The sequence below is a fragment of the Trichomycterus rosablanca genome, chromosome 3, assembly GCF_030014385.1.
Source record: "Trichomycterus rosablanca isolate fTriRos1 chromosome 3, fTriRos1.hap1, whole genome shotgun sequence".
Classification (NCBI taxonomy): Eukaryota; Metazoa; Chordata; class Actinopteri; order Siluriformes; family Trichomycteridae; genus Trichomycterus; species Trichomycterus rosablanca.
In genome coordinates, this window is record NC_085990.1 from 2,247,992 (window position 1) to 2,272,747 (window position 24,756).

Here is a 24,756-nt window from a genome sequence, read left to right on the forward strand (position 1 = left end):
CGTTCATTTAGTGACCTGTCGTGTACAAAAACAGCTCAACAAGAAGTAAAACACACAAAATAATATTCTAACAGTTCTAAATAAACTTCAAAAGCCTCCAAACGTTCTAGTTCTCGTTCGTTTTAGTTAGTTTAGAGTATAAACTAATCAAAACAGAAATGTAGCTCCGTCTTTAATATTGAAGTTGATGTATGTAAGATTTAGCCAATATTTATTACTTCGATAATCAGAATAATCATAAACTGCTTATTTGGGACTTTTTAATGCAAAACAGAGGTACAAAACACATTTAGGGTGGCCACTTCCAAAACTCCAAAACATGAGGGCATGACAGTGGGTAGTCAGGATAGTGTCAGCACACACAATAAAAACCTTAAATGATATAATTGTGATACAACCAAATAAACTCGAAAATTGCAATATTAATGTACGTTCTCCTCACCACATTTAGAGTCTACTTGTGATACTTTAGTAGTTTAGTACTTTAGTAAGGGCAGTTATAGCCTAGTGGTTAAGGTAATAAACAAGTAATTGAAAGGTCACTTGTTCAAACCCCACCAATGCCAGGTTGTCACTGTTGGGCTCTTGAGCAAGGCCCTTAACCCTGAATTGCTTAGACAATAAACTATCCCAGTACTGTAAGTTTGTTTGTTTATCAGGATTTTAACGTCATGTTTTACACTTTTGTTACATTCATGACAGGAACAGTAGTTACTCATTACACAAGATTCATCAGTTCACGGTTCAAGGATAACAAACAGTCATGGACAATTTAGTGTCTCCAATTCACCTCACTTGCATGTCTTTGGACTGTGGGAGGAAACCGGAGCACCCGGAGGAAACCCACGTGGACACGGGGAGAACATGCAAACTCCAAACAGAAAGGACCCAGACCGCCCCACCTGGGGATCGAACCCAGGACCTTCTTGCTGTGAGGTGACAGTGCTACCCACATAGCCACCGTGCTGCCCTCCCAGTACTGTAAGTCTCTTTGAATAAAACTGTCTGCTAAATGCCGAAAATAAGTACAAAAGCATGAAATTCATCTTTCCTGCTCTTCCAAATGAAAGAGTGGTGAGGCGACCACTCAGAGCTGTACGGTGTTTTTAATTTTGGCGTGTTGAGAGCGTAAATAGTTATTAAAACTAGGTAATTAACAATCATTTTAACTTTTTAATGTATTACAAAAATCTATTAAGTTTGATATCTATTTGATATTTGACGTTTGTTACTGTTAACCACTACTTTTGGTTTTTAATTGCATTTTACCTACTGTCCCAGCTATTTTGGAATTGGGTTGGTACATATAATAGATAGATGGATGGATGGATAAAATTCAACAGTACAAATTCACAAAAAAACTGTAGTTATCATGGTGTCGTCTCACAGAAGGTCATGGGTTTGATCCCCAGATGGGGTGGTACGGCCCCTTTCTGTGAGGAGTTTGCATGTTCTCCCTGTGTCTGTATGGGTTTCCTCCCACAGTCCAAAGATGTGCAAGTGAGGTGAATTGGAGACACTAAATTGTCCATGGCTGTGTTTGATATTAAACTGATAAATCTTGTGTTATGAGTAACTACCGTTTCACACAAAATTTAAACCCTAAATGATATAATTGTGATGCAACCAATAAATGATTAAGAAATGTTCTATTCACCGCATTTAGTGTCGACTTGTGATACAAAAAGCATAAAATTCATCTTTCCTGCTCTTCCAAATGAAAGGGTGGTGAAGCGACCACTCAGAGCTGGACGTGGTTTTTCGTTTTGACGCATTGAGAGCGTAAACAGTTATTAAAACTTAGTAATTAATGAGCATTTAAACTTTTTTAAACAGGCATCAAATTTGGAATTTGTATAACAAAAATCAATAAAGTTTATAAGGTTAAACACTAAAGGTTAGCTAGATAGATAGACGGATGGATGGGTAGACAGATAGATAGATAGATAGATAGATAGATAGATAGATAGATAGATAGATAGATAGATAGACAGACAGACAGACAGACAGACAGACAGACAGACAGACAGACAGACAGACAGACAGACAGACAGACAGACAGAATATTAATAATAATTAACTGAAGACTGTGATAACAAGATTACATTTTGCTTGCTAGCTACTGGGGTATTTTTAAAATGAAAATGTATACAACATAGGGATTTAAGACATTTAAGACACCACTGCTGTAGTATTTGGTACTTTAACTTAGAAAAGCAAGTGATGGATTTGTTTTGTACATAAAAATAGTGTTTTATTGACACAGATGAGCTCAAAGAGAGGCTGTAAACATGTTGAAAGAATCCATCAGTGCTGTTGTTAAGACGTGGGCCAGAACATTCAGAAGACATGAGATCACATTCAGTGTTTTAACATGAGGGAAGTTCAAGGGATCCCTTTAGAGGATACAAAGACCACATGTCTTGTGATTAAACTCTTCTCGCTCTCAGTTAAAAGTATTTTAATGTGTATCTCTGAGTTTCCTTCACAAACAAACCGCATGCACAATCAATTTGTATTCTCTTGTTTTAATTACGACCCTCAAACAGAACGTCTGGTTGAAATTAGGGCAAACGGAACAGAATCACAGATAAAGCGTTGCTATGATGGAAGTGTTCCTGTAACACTGAGCAGTGCAGTTTATTTTAGTGGTTACATGGCTAAATAGGTCAATAAAATATAGAAAAATTGCTCATAAAAGGATCACATTTTAAACATGTAATAAATACACCGTGGGTGTTGATGTATTCCTCTCTAATGATCAGCCACAACAATACTTCACAGCTTTCCATCAGCACACGAGTTTGATTACTGAAACAGAAACAGAACTGTTATTTATTTGCTCATCTTCACTATCTGTTTTTATTTGATCAGGGTTGCTGTAGGTCTGGAGCTCATTCCAAAAATACTGGGCACAAAGCTGAAATCAACCTTGACTTATTTAGACAAACATTTAGGGACAATTTAGAGAAGATATTAGAGTAGCCAATCCACTTACTGACTGTTTTTTGTAGATTTTCTCCTTAAACAAAATGTGTTTGAATGAAAACCTACAGAAAAATATGATTTTTTGAGAATTGATCCAACGTCCCCAGGTATAATGAACCTGTTCTAAATGTATCCTGTAGTCATCAGTTCTAGTTGTTGTTGAATGGGCATAGATCATTTAACACATAAGCAGAGCTGAATGTATCTTAATTAATCGGTTAAAAATAAAGGATCTGTGTGAACGTGGAGCACTGGTTAGGCAGGTGCGTCCCACCCCACTGGTCGCAGGACCTTCTCAGGTGCTCAAACAATGAGGGGACTGTTCGCCCTCACAGTGGGGCTCTGAACCCGGAGCTCTGTTTCATTCGGATCTGAGCTGAGCGGCGGTTCACAGGCTGAAAGGTTCGTACTCCTGCGCATTGCCCTCGAAGAAATGCATTCACACTGGATCGTTGAGCTACTGGTCTTATTTTCAGGTAAGATAAGTGATATTTTGTGGTTTAAATAATTTTATTCAATTGTTTTTGTAATACATATAAATAAAGTTCCTTTATTGTGTCAAATATAAAATAATAAAGAAATAAATTAAAGTGTATTGATGTAAGTCATGCTGGCCTTCTTGGTTCTCACTTCCTGGCACCCTGGGAAATTCGGTTCTCGCATCCTAGAATCATTTTTTGCTCCTAGATTGAGTCACATTCTACCATTTAAACTGGTTACTACTGGGATTTCTATACTGGTAGCACCTGTTACCTGCCACAGGTATGATGGGAGAAGTATCGTGGAGTCAGGTGTGATTATTTCTACATGTTGTACATTGTACTATAGTTTCTATATGCATAAAGACTTTGGACTGAAACACTTCTCATAATATTAAAATATTAATTATTAATATTATTTGCTTCTGCAGCCATCATACATGATGATGATGATGTTTATGGAATATTTTCTGTGGGTTTGTCACTCTGTAGGTGTTATTTCAGCCGACGGTGTCACCGCTGCTCCTGGAGTCGACACAACAACCTCAGACTCACTCTCGGCTTTTATCATCAGCATCAAAATCAACAATCGCATTTACAACGACTCGCTCAAGGACCGCCAGTCACTGGACTATAAGGCACTACGACAGGAAGTCGAGGATGTGGTAAGATGGCCTATTTTCTGATAACAGAAGAACATGGTTACTTGTGTGCACTGTAATTATCACTATAATTCACCGGCCCCGAACAGGTACTTTAAAATGCATAATATGTGAAATAATAGTTTATTATACTGTCATGGCTAAATTTATTGGCACCCCTGACCCCTTCTTTTGGAAAATGCACAAGTGGTTCCAGAAAAAAGACAATAAAAACCTCCAGAAATGGACTGAACAAAATATTGGCACCCTTAGTATAATATTTGGTAGCAGGCCCTTTGGAAACAACAACAGAAATCAATCTCTCTTCCAGTGTCTTCACAATTTCTTCCTTTGTTGTTTGATGGGATTTATTTTTGGACCTTCCGGCGCTTTGTCTCAATTCTTCCTGGGTGCTTTTTGAAATATGCTTCAGGTCATTGCCCTGCCTGAGGACCCACGACCACTGGGACCTACATTGCACTCCAAAATTCTTTAATAGTCTTCAGATTTCATGATTTCACACACACACAGTCAGGGCATTTATTGCGAGAATCAGCAAAGCAACCCCAAAACATCAGTGAACCTTCATTATGTTTGACAGTATGGGCTGTGTTGTGTATGATGTGTGTTACCAAAAAGCTCTGTTTTGTCTCATCTGTTCAAAGAACATTCTACAAGAAGTGTGGAGTGTGGTCAGCTTAAATTTGATTGAGGTTTGAATACCCCACCATTTAAATGATCCTTTGTTGCAATCGTCCATCAATTCTTCCTCCATCTACATCCAGGGAGGTCAGTTAAAGTTGTGCACAGGAGCACAGACATGGGCCTTCCCTAAACTGTTCCTGCAAACCCCTATTACTGCCAGCAAATACAATTTGCTAGAATTTTGCCTTTTAAATTCATTTTTAAAATTGAATGTGACTATTTGCTATTAGTGACCCAAAATATAATAAAGATCATCATAATGGACATTAAAATAATGTTAATATATTTTTAAAATATAAAGGATCTTTACACTGATTATAACTGTAATTTTTTTTACCTGTTTTTGTAGTTTTTCAGTACTTACAGCTACTCACCTTCAGCTCAGTATCAGGAGATTGCAGAGATGACTTTCAGGTAAAGAACTTTGATGTAAACAATAACACACACATAGAGTTTCATTCATTCATTATTAAAGAGAATTAGATTTACAATCTACAATTTTATTTCCTCTCAGTAACGGATCTGTGATCGCCAGATCTACGCTGCTGTTCAGTAAAAAACAAGCAAATTCAGAGGCACTGAAAAACGTTTTCATCACTAATTATCAGCAACATCCTTCTAGGATGCTGGATCTGAACCTCAACTACACCGCAGGTAACCATCACATCACTGTGGTGTTTTTATCATGATATTTAATGCAGCATAACAGGAAATGAGTGATGGAAGTGCTCAAGACGGGACTGTTTAAACTCAGATTATATATATATATAGATTATACTGTATATTATATACAGTGTCTCACAAGTATTGTAAGAATTAAGGTGTCTCAGTATAATGTCAGTGTAAATACACCTGGTTCTAAAATGCTGCAGAGGTTGTTAGAAAACTTATATAAAGAAAAAAGACGTCAAAACCAATCAAGGTAAAATTTTAAAAAGAGAAAGTAGAAATAAGGGTCAGTTTATTGAGAGCACCATTAAATCCATTGTTTTTTTGTGGCACAACAGAATTTAGTGTCCATATAGTGAATGCTTTTAAAGAAATAAGATGCAGAGGCCAGTGTTGGTGTGCTTTATATCAGTTTAAGTGACACTTGTAATCATTTTGTTAGTGCTGTTAGATGACCGAGTTCATTTTATGCAATTTTAGCAACAGCTGAGGCTGAAACAGACAGACAGACAGACAGATAGATAAATCGATAGATAAACAGACAGACAGAGATAGATAGACAGACAGACAGCAGACAGACAGACAGACAGATAGATAGACAGACAGACAGACAGATAGAAAAACAGACGGACAGATAGACAGACAGACAAATAGACAGAGACAATATAGACAAAAAAAGGTGCATCTGACAATATAACATGGATTAAAACAAGGAGCAGTAAGATATATATATATATATTCTTATAAACAACATTTACAAATATATAAGTATAAATATAAAATATAGGTATAAATATATACAATAGAAGCAATAATATACGTAGATCATTAGAATCAGTACACATACACTTTCCTCGTACTTCTGGTCACATGGTGCATCTCAGATAACTGTAGAATATTATGTAAATAAAATGATACTATAATATCTGTATCTTTATGACTTTTCCTTCTCGTACAGAATTAGAACCCGTCCCGATCACATTTCCTCCCCTCGACAACATTCCTGAGTCCTTTCATTCCAATGAAATCAATCTACACACCAGCACTGCTGCACCCACCTCCACCACCATCCCTGTAACCAGTACTACACCCCAGCATACACACCCCAGTACAACAGCAGCCACCAGTACCGGCTCCATCACACCCACCACCACATCTACAGAGTCACATGATCCACCTACAACCTCCGACACCACCGTTACTGGTACCTCAGCACCCCTCGGTACGAGCACGAGCGAAGAAACCTCCCCGTCCTCCTACACCAGTCCGCCCGGCCCTTCAGGGGGCGACAGCACAACAACCACCGCCTCAGGAACAGCGACCCGCAAGCTGGCAGAACCTGAAGGCTCGGGATCGACAGCTTCAGAGCCAGGCGTGCCAGGCGTGCCAGTATGGGGCATCGCCATTTTGGTACTGGCAGCCATCATACTCTTCTTCCTCCTGTTCCTCATCATCCTGCTGGTGAGCCTCAGATAGACTTTCAATCACATCACTGAGATGAAACCTGAGCTGTGTAGAGATGTAACGTTTCTCACGTGTTTCTGGACTGTTTGGAATTACCTGGATTAAATAATAATAATAATAATAATAATAATAATAATAATAAAAATAGTAATAATAATAATAAAAAATAAAAAATAAAAATAACAACAACAACAATAATAATAATAATAATAATAATTATAATAAAAATAATAGCAATAATAATAATAATAATAATAATAATAATAATGTTTATTTAGGGCCTGAAACAGAGAACTAATAACAATCACTTGTATTTAATGTAATTCTATGATAAAAACGTCTCACAAAGGTTAGAGAAAGTTTATTTTCTATTTGAAGTATTGGGACGCTCCTTCTAATTTTTAAATTCATGTGTTTCAGCCACGACAGTTGCTAACAGGTGCAATAAATCAATTATAACTCTACAGCAACAGTTTAGGGAAGGTCCTTTCCTGTTTCCAGCATGACTGTGCCCACAGACAGATAGACAGATAGATATAGATACAGATACAGATATACACCGATGAGCCATAACATTAAAACCACCCCCTTGTTTCTACTCTCACTGTCCATTTTATCAGCTCCACGTACCATATAGAAGCACTTTGTAGTTCTACAATTACTGACTGTAGTCCCTCTATTTCTCTACATACCTTTTTAGTCTGCTTCCACTCTGTTCTTCAATGGTCAGGACCCCCACAGGACCCCCACAGAGCAGGTATTATTTAGGTGGTGGATGATTCTCAGCACTGCAGTGACACTGACATGGTGGTGGTGTGTTAGTGTGTGTTGTGCTGGTATGAGTGGATCAGACACAGCAGCGCTGCTGGAGGTTTTAAATACCGTGTCCACTCACTGTCCACTCTATTAGACACTCCTACCTAGTCGGTCCACCTTGTAGATGTAAAGTCAGAGACGATCGCTCATCTATTGCTGCTGTTTGAGTCGCTCATCTTCTAGACCTTCATCAGTGCTCACAGGACGCTGCCCACGGGGCGCTGTTGGCTGGATGTTTTTGGTTGGTGGACTATTCTCAGTCCAGCAGTGACAGTGAGGTGTTTAAAAACTCCATGGAGCTGATAAAATGGACAGTGAGTGTAGAAAGAAGGATTTAATGTTATGGCTGATCGGTGTATATATACAGTATATATACAAACTCCAGTGTCCTGGAACATCAGTTGATCAATCAGCGCCCAGCCGTACAAATGCTCTCATCTTTTGACTGAATAGGAGAAGCTCCTCAGAAGAGCGGCTGTTGTTCTAGCTGGACAGATCACATAGATGTCGCTCTGTTTTGATTCCGTTTGTGTCCAACAAGCTCACGGTCAGGCGTCCGAATACTTTTGACCATATAGCGTATGAGAATTTCAGAGAGCATTAAAATAGAAACGTGTAGAGATGCATGATGCAGGAAAGCCTGTGTTAATGTGTCCACACTGAACTGTTATGGGTTAATAAGAGACAAGAGAGGAGAAGAGGAGAGAAAACCATCACAAAGGGTGAAGTGCAGAACATTGCTGAAGGTCACCGGGCACAATTACGCCAGAACCTGCTGTGAACTGTTCACAGATCTGTGAAGCATGGCGAAGGGAGCGTTACATTTTGCCAGAGATCCAAAACATCTAGGAAGCATTAGGAGAACAAGTCAAATATTTGCATTAAAGGGAATGTAGAAATAAGTGATTAGTTGGGGCAGAAAGTCTATCATTAAATGCATGAAGCTCAGAGCACAATGTAATTAATTAATTAAGGTAATTAATAAAGTAATCCAGGTAACTAAGGTTAAGGAGAATTCCTGTGATATTTCTGTATTCACTTATGAACATTTTTCTTTACATTATTAGCACATATGTGATATTTTAACGCCGTTTTTTTTTTAATACTTGTTTGTTCTGACGTGTGTTTTTAATAAACATGACTGTTCTGACAAGCTGTTGTTGTTAAATCGTAATATATATAAAATAAAGTTGCTCCTCCTCACAGCTGCTGTGTTGGTGCTGTTGGGGGAGACAGCGTGGCTTCATGAACGTGTCCGATCCGGAGCCTATAAGCTATTATAACCCCGACATTCCCATGTACTCCACTCAGAGCACGTTCGACTCGCACAACGGCAAGTCAGCGGTAAGTCGAGCAACATCTACACCTCAGGGGTCTAGCTCAGAGGATACAGCTGGTTTGTTGACCAAAGTTTTCTTGTTGGGGGTCAGATAGTGTAAAAAATACACAAACACGGGGCCACAGAGTCTTTAATAATAAAATAAATAAAACTATAACCGAGCTCATGATTACCTAGTGATCTCTCTATATAGACGCATTTTACGTCATCCTACGCTCCCGAGAAGAAGGCATGATACCTTAAAACTTTGCAATGAGTTATTTTTCAGTTCATTTGTCGTTCTCACTGGTTTCTTTTTGGGATCTGTTAAATCACTGATCTTTTTGGACCTGTGAACGTGAGGCTGATCACGTGACTCTGGGTTGGGATGGACTGGGTTGGGATGGACCATGTGGTTTGGTCCCAATTCTGGGGCAATGTATGAGCACCGAGTCATTTTTTTTATATAAAAAACTTATAAGAACAAATACTCAGATGTTCGAGTAAAGTTGTGGATGAATGGTGGGGTTTTACACCATTAAAAACAAAAAAAACTGGGACATACTGACCCAGTCATCCTTCGGTCAGTAGTTGTGGTGCAGGGTCTGGGTCTGTGGGACGCCCCTCCTGGTCGTATGTGTTCCAATAAAGTGCGGTTAGTTGGTAGAGAACCCAGAATACGATCGAGAACGGAGGTTCCACTGCACCGGTTCTTTTAGTAATTAGATACGGAGGTAAAAGAGGACGCAGCCATGAGCCGTGCACCCCCCACATCTCTACCCTCATTCAGGTAAAGCAGCCACAGGCCCCCTTTCCAACCCACCTGTACAGGCCTCCCATTGTGCCCAGGAGGCTCCGACAGGGAAACCTGAGGCGTGGGAAACTCGACTCCCGCTCGGTGCTTCCCTTTCCTAAAAAACGCTCTGGAGCCGATGCTTTCTCAGACCTCACGCTGCCCCGTCGTCAGATCGGGACCGACGCGGCACGATGTACGTGAAAAAATAACCCCGCCTTCATACGTCCAGCATCTTGTTTCCCTAAACAAGAACACAAACAAAATCCTGTCCAAAGAGATTAGGAATAAAAAAAAGATTAGGATTCAAAACCTTCAGGACAGCAGGTGTTTTAAGACAACAGAACGCCAAACGTTCATGATCGAAATACTATTTCACTTAACATTTTATCAGAGGGCATTTGTGTGATAAATATTTCATTAAAAGGTGTAAATATTCTGATTCTGATGTGACTCAGTTTGAAGTCAGCAGATATTTGCTCCACTTCCCTCACACAAAAGAACCATTGATGGACCGTAAATAAGGCCACATGCTGTTCACACTACAACGAGCCTCCACAGCAGCTGACAGACCAGAAACTACAGACGTTCCTCCTTTAAAATCTTCTTTTCTTATTCAACAAACTCTGGAGAACTGTCAGAGAAATAAACGACTGTTATTATATCAGATATGATATTACATTCCCGATCCTTTCAGCAGGTTTTAGCTGCAATTTGGCTACTGTGGTGTGTCAAAAAAATAACCATGTAATAAAAGTGACCCACAAGCCTTGATGCATGGGTAATCATATTTTGGGGAAGGGCATCTGCACTTCTTTTATTCGTTCATGTGCAAGTTAGGGTGGATGATGAAGAAAAGAGATGAGGAAACCCCTCCGACACCTACATTAGCCGACCGCTTCTCTTCACCTGCACTTGGCGGGTTTATATGGGGATCTGTATCATGCATGAAGTCACGCACTGATCATCATCATTCCCCATCTCTTAATGTTTTCTACCAAGCGGCCGTAATGATTTTTCTTATTGTACCTTAACCCTTTAATGGCCTCACCAAGAAAATAATGGGACTTTTTTGGGATTATATGCACACAGTATTTTTAATGAGCCTCTACCAAACAGTTGAGATGATCACAAAAATGATAGCTACAGGGGTTGGACAAAATAACTGAAACACCTGTCATTTTAGTGTGGGAGGTTTCATGGCTAAATTGGACCAGTCTGGTGGCCAATCTTCATTAATTGCACATTGCACCAGTAAGAGCAGAGTGTGAAGGTTCAATTAGCAGGGTAAGAGCACAGTTTTGCTCAAAATATTGCAATGCACACAACATTATGGGTGACATACCAGAGTTCAAAAGAGGACAAATTGTTGGTGCACGTCTTGCTGGCGCATCTGTGACCAAGACAGCAAGTCTTTGTGATGTATCAAGAGCCACGGTATCCAGGGTAATGTCAGCATACCACCAAGAAGGACAAACCACATCCAACAGGATTAACTGTGGACGCAAGAGGAAGCTGTCTGAAAGGGATGTTCGGGTGCTAACCCGGATTGTATCCAAAAAACATAAAACCACGGCTGCCCAAATCACGGCAGAATTAAATGTGCACCTCAACTCTCCTGTTTCCACCAGAACTGTCCGTCGGGAGCTCCACAGGGTCGATATACACGGCCGGGCTGCTATATCCAAACCTTTGGTCACTCGTGCCAATGCCAAACGTCGGTTTCAATGGTGCAAGGAGCGCAAATCTTGGGCTGTGGACAATGTGAAACATGTATTGTTCTCTGATGAGTCCACCTTTACTGTTTTCCCCACATCCGGGAGAGTTACGGTGTGGAGAAGCCCCAAAGAAGCGTACCACCCAGACTGTTGCATGCCCAGAGTGAAGCATGGGGGTGGATCAGTGATGGTTTGGGCTGCCATATCATGGCATTCCCTTGGCCCAATACTTGTGCTAGATGGGCGCGTCACTGCCAAGGACTACCGAACCATTCTGGAGGACCATGTGCATCCAATGGCGGTGCCGTGTATCAGGATGACAATGCACCAATACACACAGCAAGACTGGTGAAAGATTGGTTTGATGAACATGAAAGTGAAGTTGAACATCTCCCATGGCCTGCACAGTCACCAGATCTAAATATTATTGAGCCACTTTGGGGTGTTTTGGAGAAGCGAGTCAGGAAACGTTTTCCTCCACCAGCATCACGTAGTGACCTGGCCACTATCCTGCAAGAAGAATGGCTTAAAATCCCTCTGACCACTGTGCAGGACTTGTATATGTCATTTCCAAGACGAATTGACGCTGTATTGGCCGCAAAAGGAGGCCCTACACCATACTAATACATTATTGTGGTCTAAAACCAGGTGTTTCAGTTATTTTGTCCAACCCCTGTAGCTGCTAGCTTCAAGTTGACATAGAGGTTAGAAAGGCTGTTTTCTTAAAACCATCTACCAATATTTTTGAGTTTAACACACGTCAATTAAGGAGCAAACTGGCTACTGATGAATGAAAAAGTTCTAGATTAGCGCTGCTTTAGGTGGGCTGAGGCGTAGCAACAAACCGCAAATTAAAGAAACAGCGGCCAAATTTCATGTCAATCACGTTGACCTGTTTGAATGAGACGCAATCTACCAGTCGATCACACAGTGCACGCTGGTAGATCGTGTCTCATTCAAACAGGTCAACGTGATTGACGCTATTTCTTTAATTTGCTACGCCTCAGCCCGCATAAAGCACCGCAAATCTAGAAAGTTTTCATTCATCAGTAGCCAGTTTGCACCATTTTTGCATTTTTCCTTTTGTAACCTGCACTGTTTGTGAAGATGAGAGCGCAACCAAACACAAAGAAACCAAAAACGCTGTTTCGTTCATACGTGGAAGAAGCTGACTGAGAAATTTTAACCTACAATCTGACGTTCATGTGAAGTCAAGCGCCTCTGCTGGATTTTGGAGCTTGCTGACTGAGGTTGCTGACATATTGGGCACCCCTGATTTATAGCTTACTTTCATTAATTAATTTAATTCTAATTAAGCATTTGTTATGTGATTCTTTACTTTTTATTCTTTTACTTGAATTGTATTTGTGCCATTTTTGTGCGGTTTTGTAAAGCACTTTGAGCTACAGCTGTAGGAAAGGTGCTACATAAATAAAGATGATGATGATTATTATTATGTTGTACATAAAGTCATATTATGTACAGTGTATCACAAAAGTGAGTACACCCCTCACATTTCTGCAGATATTTAAGTATATCTTTTCATGGGACAACACTGACAAAATGACACTTTGACACAATGAAAAGTAGTCTGTGTGCAGCTTCAATAACAGTGTAAATTTATTCTTCCCTCAAAATAACTCAATATACAGCCATTAATGTCTAAACCACCGGCAACAAAAGTGAGTACACCCCTTAGTGAAAGTTCCTGAAGTGTCAATATTTTGTGTGGCCACCATTATTTCCCAGAACTGCCTTAACTCTCCTGGGCATGGAGTTTACCAGAGCTTCACAGGTTGCCACTGGAATGCTTTTCCACTCCTCCATGACGACATCACGGAGCTGGCGGATATTCGAGACTTTGCGCTCCTCCACATTCCGCTTGAGGATGCCCCAAAGATGTTCTATTGGGTTTAGGTCTGGAGACATGCTTGGCCAGTCCATCACCTTTACCCTCAGCCTCTTCAATAAAGCAGTGGTCGTCTTAGAGGTGTGTTTGGGGTCATTATCATGCTGGAACACTGCCCTGCGACCCAGTTTCCGGAGGGAGGGGATCATGCTCTGCTTCAGTATTTCACAGTACATATTGGAGTTCATGTGTCCCTCAATGAAATGTAACTCCCCAACACCTGCTGCACTCATGCAGCCCCAGGCCATGGCATTCCCACCACCATGCTTGACTGTAGGCATGACACACTTATCTTTGTACTCCTCACCTGATTGCCGCCACACATGCTTGAGACCATCTGAACCAAACAAATTAATCTTGGTCTCATCAGACCATAGGACATGGTTCCAGTAATCCATGTCCTTTGTTGACATGTCTTCAGCAAACTGTTTGCGGGATTTCTTGTGACTTCAGAAGAGGCTTCCTTCTGGGGTGACAGCCATGCAGACCAATTTGATGTAGTGTGCGGCGTATGGTCTGAGCACTGACAGGCTGACCCCCCACCTTTTCAATCTCTGCAGCAATGCTGACAGCACTCCTGCGCCTATCTTTCAAAGACAGCAGTTGGATGTGACGCTGAGCACGTGCACTCAGCTTCTTTGGACGACCAACGCGAGGTCTGTTCTGAGTGGACCCTGCTCTTTTAAAACGCTGGATGATCTTGGCCACTGTGCTGCAGCTCAGTTTCAGGGTGTTGGCAATCTTCTTGTAGCCTTGGCCATCTTCATGTAGCGCAACAATTCGTCTTTTAAGATCCTCAGAGAGTTCTTTGCCATGAGGTGCCATGTTGGAACTTTCAGTGACCAGTACGAGAGAGTGTGAGAGCTGTACTACTAAATTGAACACACCTGCTCCCTATGCACACCCGAGACCTAGTAACACTAGCGAGTCACATGACATTTTGGAGGGAAAATCACAAGCAGTGCTCAATTTGGACATTTAGGGGTGTAGTCTCTTAGGGGTGTACTCACTTTTGTTGCCGGTGGTTTAGACATTAATGGCTGTATATTGAGTTATTTTGAGGGAAGAACAAATTTACACTGTTATATAAGCTGCACACAGACTACTTTTCATTGTGTCAAAGTGTCATTTTGTCAGTGTTGTCCCATGAAAAGATATACTTAAATTTCTGCAGAAATGTGAGGGGTGTACTCACTTTTGTGATACACTGTATATATTTTTAATATTTTTTAATCTATGCATTTTAAAATGTACTCTAAAAGTACTTCTAATTAATCTTTAACATTTATTTTAACAGGACGCAGACTCGGAGAGAGCTCATAAAAACAGGACTGGAACCTTCGGCCTGAACAAGTGATGCTGCTGCTGCTGCACTGGGTGGCTAAAAATGCTAAAACATCAAACAGTTAAAATCACGACCTGATTTATTTTTAAGCTACTCAGAAACTCAGACGTTACATTAAGGTGCTCAGTTTGACCACCTTGTTCCATCAAATATACCAACTACAAAAGTGGCAGCCAACACCATGTAACCAGTGTTGCCACTCTCCATCTTAAGAATTCCCAAGATTGTACTAAAAACCCCAAGTAACTGAAAACAACAAAAGTTTAAACTCATCGATTTTGCAGCCATTCATCGTTGAACGGTTGTCTATCTATACCATGCTTTTGCTTTTTTACATGGCGGTGTGCGAGATCCATGTTCACGGGTGATCTCTGTGATCGCCGTCATCAAACGATGCCACACGATGTTTACACTACGATGATTGACGCAGATTTATTCCTGCAATCTATCACAATTACCAAAAAACAGAAGTAAAATGCACGGATGAGACTCACGTCCAAGAAAATGTAAGTAAGTAAAGAAGTAAATGTACAGTAGGTGTAGAAATGACCAGCGACAACCAGAGGTTATTATTTAGTAGTACTGCTTCATCATTCCTTATTAATGACTGCAGACCATAAAACTGCTGGAGTGTAAATTACAAATCCCGAGACTACTTGGCAAAATCCCCAAATCCCCAAATCTTGGGAAAAATCCCAAAGTGGCAACACTGCATGTAACACCAAATACGCCGCAGGGACGCTACGCTAGCTTATACAAATCAATAATATAAAGCTAATGTCAGTGTAGTCATATTTTCTTACTGTAATTTAGCACACGGCTGTAATATTTCACGAGACGGTAACAGTTTGATTCAGATTCAGATGGTTACTGAATGTAATGCATAGATTTTAATTTTACGAATAAATTGATTTTTTTTCCGAATGGCTCGTCATTGTTCAGGTATTTTGGATAGTTTGAGCAAAATAAATACAAAATCTAACATTTATGTAGGGGAAATTGTGGAGGTCCACCTCTCCGACTAAACTATTCTGAATGGGGGGGGGGGGGGGGGGGGGGTCTCAGATATAATAACCTGTACTAGTGTCTGTATCACCTCGGCCCCCCAGGGTCACTGTTTTGGGGCTATTGTGCTCATAAAAGGCGCCTTTGTGTGGATGCGACCAGCTCAGTGAATCCACTTCAGTTATCAAAACAAAGAGCAGGAAAAGAGAGAACACAAGCAGACATGATGAAACCGTTCATTAGCATGGACAGTTCATTCATTCATTCATTCATTCATTCAGTCATTAACCACCAGTTTATCCTGGTCAGGGTCGCTGTGGATCTGATTCACTGGGCGAAAGGCAGGAAACACCCTGGACAGGTGGCCCGTCCATCACAGGGCAAACACACACACACACATTTACACACAAACACATACACACATTCACACACAAACACATTTACAAACACACATTTATACACACACACACACATTTACACACAAACACATTTACAAACACATTTATACACACACACACACATTTACACACAAACACATTTACAAACACATTTATACACACACACACACATTTACACACAAACACATTTACAAACACACATTTATACACACACACACATTTACACATTTACAAACACACATTTATACACACACACACACATTTACACACAAACACATTTACAAACACACATTTATACACACACACACACACACACATTTACACACAAACACATTTACAAACACACATTTATACACACACACACACATTTACACACAAACACATTTACAAACACACATTTATACACACACACACACACACACATTTACACACAAACACATTTACAAACACACATTTATACACACACACACATTTACAAACACAAAATTCACACATACAAACATTCACATACACACACATTTACACAAACACACACCAAACAATCACACAAACACATAAACATATACACACATGCACAAACTCACACACACTTCACACACACACACAAACAGATTCACACACATTCACATACACACACATTTACACAAACACACACCAAACAATCACACAAACACATAAACATATACACACATGCACAAACTCACACACACTTCACACACACACACAAACAGATTCATACACATTCACATACACACACATTTACACAAACACACACCAAACAATCACACAAACACATAAACACATACACACATGCACAAACTCACACACACTTCACACACACACACAAACAGATTCACACACATTCACATACACACACATTTACACAAACACACACCAAACAATCACACAAACACATAAACATATACACACATGCACAAACTCACACACACTTCACACACACACACAAACAGATTCACACACATTCACATACACACACATTTACACAAACACACACCAAACAATCAACACACGCGAGACAGATTATACACACATGCACAAACTCACACACACTTCACACACACACACAAACAGATTCACACACATTCACATACACACACATTTACACAAACACACACCAAACAATCACACAAACACATAAACATATACACACATGCACAAACTCACACACACTTCACACACACACACAAACAGATTCACACACATTCACAAACACATTTAGACATACACACACCAAACAATCACACAAACACATAAACACATACACACATGCACAAACTCACACACACTTCACACACACACACAAACAGATTCACACACATTCACATACACACACATTTACACAAACACACACCAAACAATCACACAAACACATAAACATATACACACATGCACAAACTCACACACACTTCACACACACACACAAACAGATTCACACACATTCACATACACACACATTTACACAAACACACACCAAACAATCACACAAACACATAAACATATACACACATGCACAAACTCACACACACTTCACACACACACACAAACAGATTCACACACATTCACAAACACATTTAGACATACACACACCAAACATTTAAGCATTCACACACACACACACACACAGCCACACACACACCCCAAACATTTAAGCATTCACACAGACACACACACATGCACACACACATTCAGACACAGACATTCACACACACACACACATTCAAACATAAAAACTCACACACGCACGCATTCATATTTACACACAGCCATATACACAAAATTCACACACACACATTAACACACACACCCCAAACATTTAAGCATTCACACAAACACACACATGCACACACACATTCAGACACACAGCCACACAGACATTCACACACACACATTCACAGACAAAAAAATCACACACACACTAAATTCACACACACACACACAAACATTCACACAAACACATTCACACAAACCCACACAATCACTCACACTTGCAATTGTAGTATCTTCAATTGACCTGCATGTCTCCCAGAAGAAACCCACAGACACGGGGAGAACATGCAAACTCCACACAGAAACGATCCTTGTCATCCAGCACAAGAATCAAACCCAGGCCCTTCGTGCTTTGAAGCCACAGCGCTACCCACCATGCTGAAATCAGACAGTGTGTGTTCTAACCGAAGTGCATCGTTCTCCTAAATAATATTTATTTACACGCAGGTTCGAAGTCACGGACACTCTTGATTAAAATGGGTAAAAATTTCAAAAAAAATGTCACGTCTGTGTGGTTAATGAATATAATTTTACTCTTAACTTTAAACAAAAATGAATTTTAACAAACTAACTGAAGTGTGTTCCAGTGAATATTTTATTTCCTATTAGGTAAACCTGAAAGGTGACTATCTGTTTAAATGGGGTATGAATACAGGGTAACACAAATCCCCCTTTATGTCATTCACCAACATCGACAATAGAGAACGCACAAAAGAAATTAGACGGACGCTCATAACTCGACCCTACTTGGACCCTCTGATCCGATCAGATCTGCTGCATTCAACACGTGAACTACGAGGAACCTCCATCAGCCCGACGTTTAATGCTTCCCTAACCATCACATGCACGACTGTGATGAAACAGCCACTTCCCTGCACAGTTTTGGGAGGTTGTGTTGATAAAAACACACATTTTGGCTCATATGCAGATGATCAGTGGTGGTAATGATTAAAAATGTTATTAGAAATGATCCTCCAGGGTGTTAAGCCAGAGTTGTAGGGCGTATTTAGTTCCAGTGCTGACCCGTTCCACGTCCTCGCCCTCCGCTGGAGCCCGGTTACAAAACACTGATAGAGGTAGTGTGGATTCAGTCAGCTTCCCATCAAGAGACACCTCGGTAACACTACCAAACACACAAAACAACAAAGGCATCATGTGGTTTATACACATTCCTTGTCAATAAGTAAATAATATTAATAAATAATATTAATTCTACGCATCCAACTTGTGATCGGGTACAAAAGGCTCACCAAAGACTTACAACTTTGAGCCAAACTTCATGAGGGAACTGTCAATCAGTTAGAAAAACATTTCTCAATGCAAGAACACATATAATGTAGGTATTTTACCACCTACCGTACATGATATTGTGGACAGATTTAGTAAATCCGGAGTAATATCAGGTTGTGAAGGGTAAAGCAGGAAACCTTTCTAATGTAGCATGACTCCCGAGCCTTCAGAAGTTAATTAGGCTTGGTGGTACTTCAGAAAACCATTGCCACTTAACACAGTCCGCCGCTGCATCAAGAAATGCAACCTGAGAAAGTGTACGTACCTAACGGTCTGAGGAACATCAGCAGGTACGTTAGGAGACTCTTCCTCTCCATCCACAGCAGATACGATCGTCCTGACCAGATCTGCATCCACCCACACGCACGCACTCACCTCGGCGGGTTCGGGCCGCAGACTGGACTGAAGAGGCAAAGATTTAAGCCGGTTGCCAGTAAATATAATGGACACAAGATTCCTCGATCTGTTTGTGGCTCAGGCTCACCTGTAGCTGCAGGTGTGTGAGGTGAGTGGAGAGCAGCATGTAGGTGACGATGTGATGTCTCTGCGGCAGTCCTCGGGACAGCAGGGGCGGGTACACGGACTGCGGCACAAACACAACAAAACATCAACAGGAGAATTATATTAAAATGAATATGAAATGCATTCTTTGTTTATCCTGTTTATCCAGGGAAGCACTGGTAACATTTTATCTTCGTTTTCAACAGCTGGGATATGAAGACAGCAACAGCGGCGTGACCTTGATTCTTGGCCCTCTAGCTGTAAACTTTAGCCCTCAGTGATCAGTATGAACTCACCTCCCACAGGCCCAGCAACGCAGAGGACAGGATGTCTTCTGGGTCGATTTTAATTCCAGTCTCCTCCCTGAGCTCCCTCAGGCCTGCATCCAACAGCTGACGCAACACAAGCAACAAGAACGAGAGCGTACGGTAAAATAATTACATTTACATTCAACGCATTTAGCAGACGCTTTTATCCAGAGCGACTTACAGTTGTGATCCAATACAATTCCCGCAACTAAAGGTTAAGGGCCTTGCTCAGGGGTCCAGGGGAACAGCAGAACTACCACTGCTACTACTAAAGTAGTGAGAAGAAAAGCAAGTTTCCATTCAGGGTCTCGGTGGGTCAGATTCACGATAGGGTCAACCCGGACAGGTCACCAGTCCATCACAGGCCAAACACACACACATTCACATCTAGGACAGTTTTATTATCTCCAGTTTTATCACCTGGGTTGCATAGATAAGATAAGACAAGATAAGATAAGATAAGATAAGATAAGATAAGATAAGATTAAGATAAGATAAGATAAGATTAAGATAAGATAAGATAAGATAAGATAAAATGCCTTTATTGTCATTGCACAGTGTACAACGAAATTGAGTAGCAAGCCAACGGTGCTTACACATACAATAAGTAAAAATAGAAGCAAAAAAATTATATATATATATATAAATACACCATGTCTTCTGACTGTGGGAGGAAAATGGGAGTCAAACCCAGGACCTTCTTGCTGTGAGGCGACAGTGCTACCCATTAGATTATTATTATTAGCAGTGGTAGTCATGTAAAGTAAAATGTATTTTATAAAATAAAACTTTATAGGAGCCTGTTTCTGTATGTATATAAAAAGATTGCTTAGATGTTAGATGTTACCTTTTCATCCAGTTCCACGTGACCACCTGAGGAATAAAAGAACGACGTTTAGCTAAACGTCCTGCCAATTATAACAGTCCTGGTGAATTATATAGACGTCCTATATTGCAGTTTAAGTACGTATATTAATGGGCAGAGTACAGAGTGAGCTGGTGTGGGGGTGAGGCTGTGGTGTGGAGTGTGTATATAAGCCTTTATTAATATATGTCTAATACAACTGCTAATGTATAATATCTATCTATCTATCTATCTATCTATCTATCTATCTATCTATCTATCTATCTATCTATCTATCTATCTATCTATCTATCTATCTATCTATCTATATATCTATCTATCTATCTAATAAATGTTCTCTCTTAAAGCTACAGTTTAGTCAGTATAATAGAAATAGGCCACTTAATTAAATTAATAAATAAATAAACCAGAGGCACCGTCTCGACAGTGTGTGCAGAACTCTGGACTCACCGGGCGGAACCCAAACATTCGGAAAGATCCTGAGAGACGAAGCACGCCTGGTCAGCAACAGTTTATGATTGGCTGACTGCAGCAGGACGGCCACACCCAAGTCCACCCCTCGATTCAGGGTATGAGGGGGTATGGAGGCCTCCTCTGAGGGAGAGAGCAATTTGATGGGACAGAACGGCGCCGCCTAGAGGCAGAAAGTTTAAATTCAGTTTAAATTCAATGTCCAGACACCTTCAAAATAATCAGCATTTTAGATTAGATTAAATCAGATCAGATTAGATTTAACTTTATTGTCATTGTGCAGAATACTAGAACAGAGCCACAGAAATGCAGCAGCATCTAACCAGAAGTGTAAGATAGAGATTATTTACATTTATTACAGTCAGTAAAATGAAATGAAAGGAGACACAAGGTAAAGTATATTAAACAGATAAAGCTGATTGTACAGAGTATAGACTAGTATATAATTACAGAGTGATGAAATGTGAATAAAAGTGGCTAAATGAATGAGTAAAGAATGAGTATAAATAGAGTACATAAGTATAGCAGATACATATATACAATATATACATTATTGATGTTAAATTTATGAGCCACCTACACTGATGTCAGATTTGAGTATCAAATTTAGAATGGTAGTAGCTGATGGAGATAAAAAAAGGGGTTAATAACAAAATAAATAAACAAGGCTGGATGGACCGAAGTCTAATATACAAACCCCATGTCAGGAAAACTTGGGACAGTTTGTAAAATGTAATAAATGCAAGAATCTGTGATTTAAGAGACAAAAGTGCAATGAAATTACTTAATGTTTTGACTGAACAACTTAATTGTACTTTTAAATATAAACAAATTTTGAATTTGATGCCTGCAACACACTCAATAATTTGGGACATGTGCATCATAAAAGAGAAAAGTCGTAATATTCAGGTTTCACCGTTTTGAAACCTTTCACAATAAGCAGGTGAGTTAATAACAGGTGAGGGAATCATGACTGGGGTATAAAAGGAGGATCCACCAAAGAATCAGACTGTGCAAGCAAAATAGCTGCAGTTTTGAGTCTTAAAAAGAACATTTTACTACGCAAAACTGAAAATAATTATAGATCTTTCACCATCTAGTGGACATATTATGCTACTTTGACAAGTACTTTTCTTCTTGTATCTTTCAATTTGTTTGTATTGTGCATTTTATATAATATTACATTTAGTTAATTAACTATGGGTTAAATATATAAAATAATATTAAAGTAACTACTGTTTTAATTAATGCTTTTTAACTCCATATGCTCATGTTTACATTTGAGGCACTTTTATCCGAAACGACTTATAATTATGATTGAATACAGTTTGAGCAATTGAGGGTTAAGGGCCTTGCTCAGGGGCCCAACAGTGGTAATTCAGCTATGGTGGGACTTAAACGAGCAACCTTCCGCTTACTAGTTCAGTACCTTAACCTCTGAGGTACTACTGTCCCAGTGGTCGACAAAATAAACAGTTTAAAAATAAAATTAATTAATGAAACAATTAAAACAAATTATTCAATATTTTTAATAATGGCTGTTAATTCAAAAAATAAATGTAACTATTATTTATAACTACATTATTAATTAATCTTTTACTCACTCACTCACTTTCTTAACCGCTTATCCAATAAGGGGCGCAGGGGGGTGCTGGAGCCTGTCCCAGCTTTTCAATGGGCGCAAGGCACACAGTAACACCCTGGACGGGGTGCCAGTCCATCGCAGGGCAGACACACACACACTCATTCACCTATAGGGCAATTCAGTGTTTCCAATTAACCTGACTGAATGTGTTTGGACTGTGGGAGGAAACCGGAGCTCCCGGAGGAAACCCACGCAGACACGGGGAGAACATGCAAACTCCGCAGACCGCCCAGCCTGGGAAACGAACCCAGGACCTTCATGCTGTGAGGTGACGGTGCTACCCACCGAGCCATCGTGCCGCCCTAATCTTTTACTTTTATGTAATTCTGTCATTAAAAACTACACCATAAAAGTAAAAAAAGTAGTAGCAGGGTATAGGATAAGTAATCAGAAGGATGTTGGTTCAAGCCCCATTATGACCAAGCTGCCACTGTTGGGCCCTTGAGCAAGGCCCTTAAACCCTCAATTGCTTGGACTGCACATGGTGACAACTGTGAGTCTCAATGGATAAAAGTAAATATAAATGTAAATAAGTATAACTAAATCATAAATAGTGACGCAATGCGGTGCTTATGACGTATAGGGAGTGACGTAATCGAACCTGAAGAGTCACGCCCCCTTCCCGATTCCCCTCACACAGTATGAAGCGGTTATTCTCCAGGGAACACGTGACCGTCGCCTGGTCCTCAGAATTCCCGTTCAAGTGTCGAGTAATGCTCTAAAACGAGAACACCGCACACATTAATGGTATTTTTATATGTGCATTTAGTGATTAAAATTAATTATAAGAGTTCTGACCTGTACAAACCGAGCGCACTGCGGCACCGCGTCATCTCTGGATAAATGAACCAGAACCTTCCGCACCTTCTCCATTAGCCTGTTAGCATTAGCTTAACAGAAACAATCCCTGACGATAACACGATTAGCGTCTAATAAACAGCCCACAAACCACATAAAACTGCTAATATTAATAAAAAATGATCTAAACTGACTATAACTATTAACTATAGCTGGCTAAGAATATAAAAACAAACAAGTTTTAGCAGAGGTTTAAAGTTCTTCGCCAAAATATCCGAATGCTTTTCAAAATAAAAGTCACTTATGATCAGGTTTGTTTGTGCTGGTTGGCAACTTTTAGAGCTCATTCGGATGAGAAGACTTTTGCACTTCGCTCACCGCGACCCTGGGCACAAACATCAACAAAAGTGACCCTGACACAACTAACCATTTGTGTGAATTAACCGTCAAATCATCTCTAAAAGCATCCACTTGATTACCTGCATTTTCCTCACTGTGTGGTGGTTACATTTACATTAACATTTTCAGCATTTAGGAGACGCTTTTATCCAAAGCGACTTACAGTACTGTGACAGTATACAGTCTAAGCAATTGAGGGTTAAGGGCCTTGCTCAAGGGCCCAACAGTGGCAACCTGGCAGTGGTGAGGCCTGAACCGGCAACCTTCTGATTACTGAACCAGTACCTTAAACTTGTGTTACAGCTTGAACTATTGAGAAATTGTGAGAATCAGCTTATCTGAGAGAGTCTAAAAAGCTAAACATGGAAAATAAAGCTTAAAGTGGCTTAATGTACTAAAACAATGACCCAAAAACATCGAAATAGGTGCTCTCTACTGCTGAA

General features: G+C 40.1%; 2 protein-coding genes across 2 annotated transcripts; one reads left to right on the forward strand and one right to left on the reverse strand.

The window, feature by feature from the left end:
• The first annotated feature begins 3,755 nt into the window (after positions 1 to 3,755).
• LOC134310042 (mucin-17) lies at positions 3,756 to 15,740 on the forward strand. The gene is made up of 7 exons (XM_062991558.1): positions 3,756 to 3,774; positions 3,960 to 4,132; positions 5,163 to 5,227; positions 5,328 to 5,467; positions 6,441 to 6,943; positions 8,969 to 9,106; positions 14,798 to 15,740. The coding sequence occupies exons 1-7, from the start codon at positions 3,756 to 3,758 to the stop codon at positions 14,855 to 14,857; spliced, it is 1,098 nt and encodes a 365-aa protein (XP_062847628.1). The 3' UTR covers positions 14,858 to 15,740.
• Positions 15,741 to 18,613: 2,873 nt separating this feature from the next.
• On the reverse strand, positions 18,614 to 24,050 carry nudt17 (nudix (nucleoside diphosphate linked moiety X)-type motif 17). The gene is made up of 8 exons (XM_062991692.1): positions 23,915 to 24,050; positions 23,718 to 23,834; positions 21,451 to 21,634; positions 20,983 to 21,008; positions 20,124 to 20,219; positions 19,811 to 19,909; positions 19,592 to 19,728; positions 18,614 to 19,159 (listed from the first exon to the last, which is right to left on the reverse strand). The coding sequence occupies exons 1-8, from the start codon at positions 23,987 to 23,989 to the stop codon at positions 18,997 to 18,999; spliced, it is 897 nt and encodes a 298-aa protein (XP_062847762.1). The 5' UTR covers positions 23,990 to 24,050; the 3' UTR covers positions 18,614 to 18,996.
• Positions 24,051 to 24,756: the final 706 nt, after the last annotated feature.

Excerpts from the sequence above, each read along its gene's own strand:
- LOC134310042 (XM_062991558.1), top strand. Across the intron at positions 6,944-8,968 it reads TGTTCCTCATCATCCTGCTG|CTGCTGTGTTGGTGCTGTTG; the intron begins GTGAGCCTCAGA and ends TCCTCCTCACAG. Across the intron at positions 9,107-14,797 it reads CGCACAACGGCAAGTCAGCG|GACGCAGACTCGGAGAGAGC; the intron begins GTAAGTCGAGCA and ends TTATTTTAACAG.
- nudt17 (XM_062991692.1), bottom strand. The coding sequence starts at position 23,989 with ATGGAGAAGGTGCGGAAGGTTCTGGTTCATTTATCCAGAGATGACGCG. Across the intron at positions 19,729-19,810 it reads TCACACACCTGCAGCTACAG|TCCAGTCTGCGGCCCGAACC; the intron begins GTGAGCCTGAGC and ends TTGCCTCTTCAG. Across the intron at positions 19,160-19,591 it reads GATGTTCCTCAGACCGTTAG|TGTTACCGAGGTGTCTCTTG; the intron begins GTACGTACACTT and ends TGTGTTTGGTAG.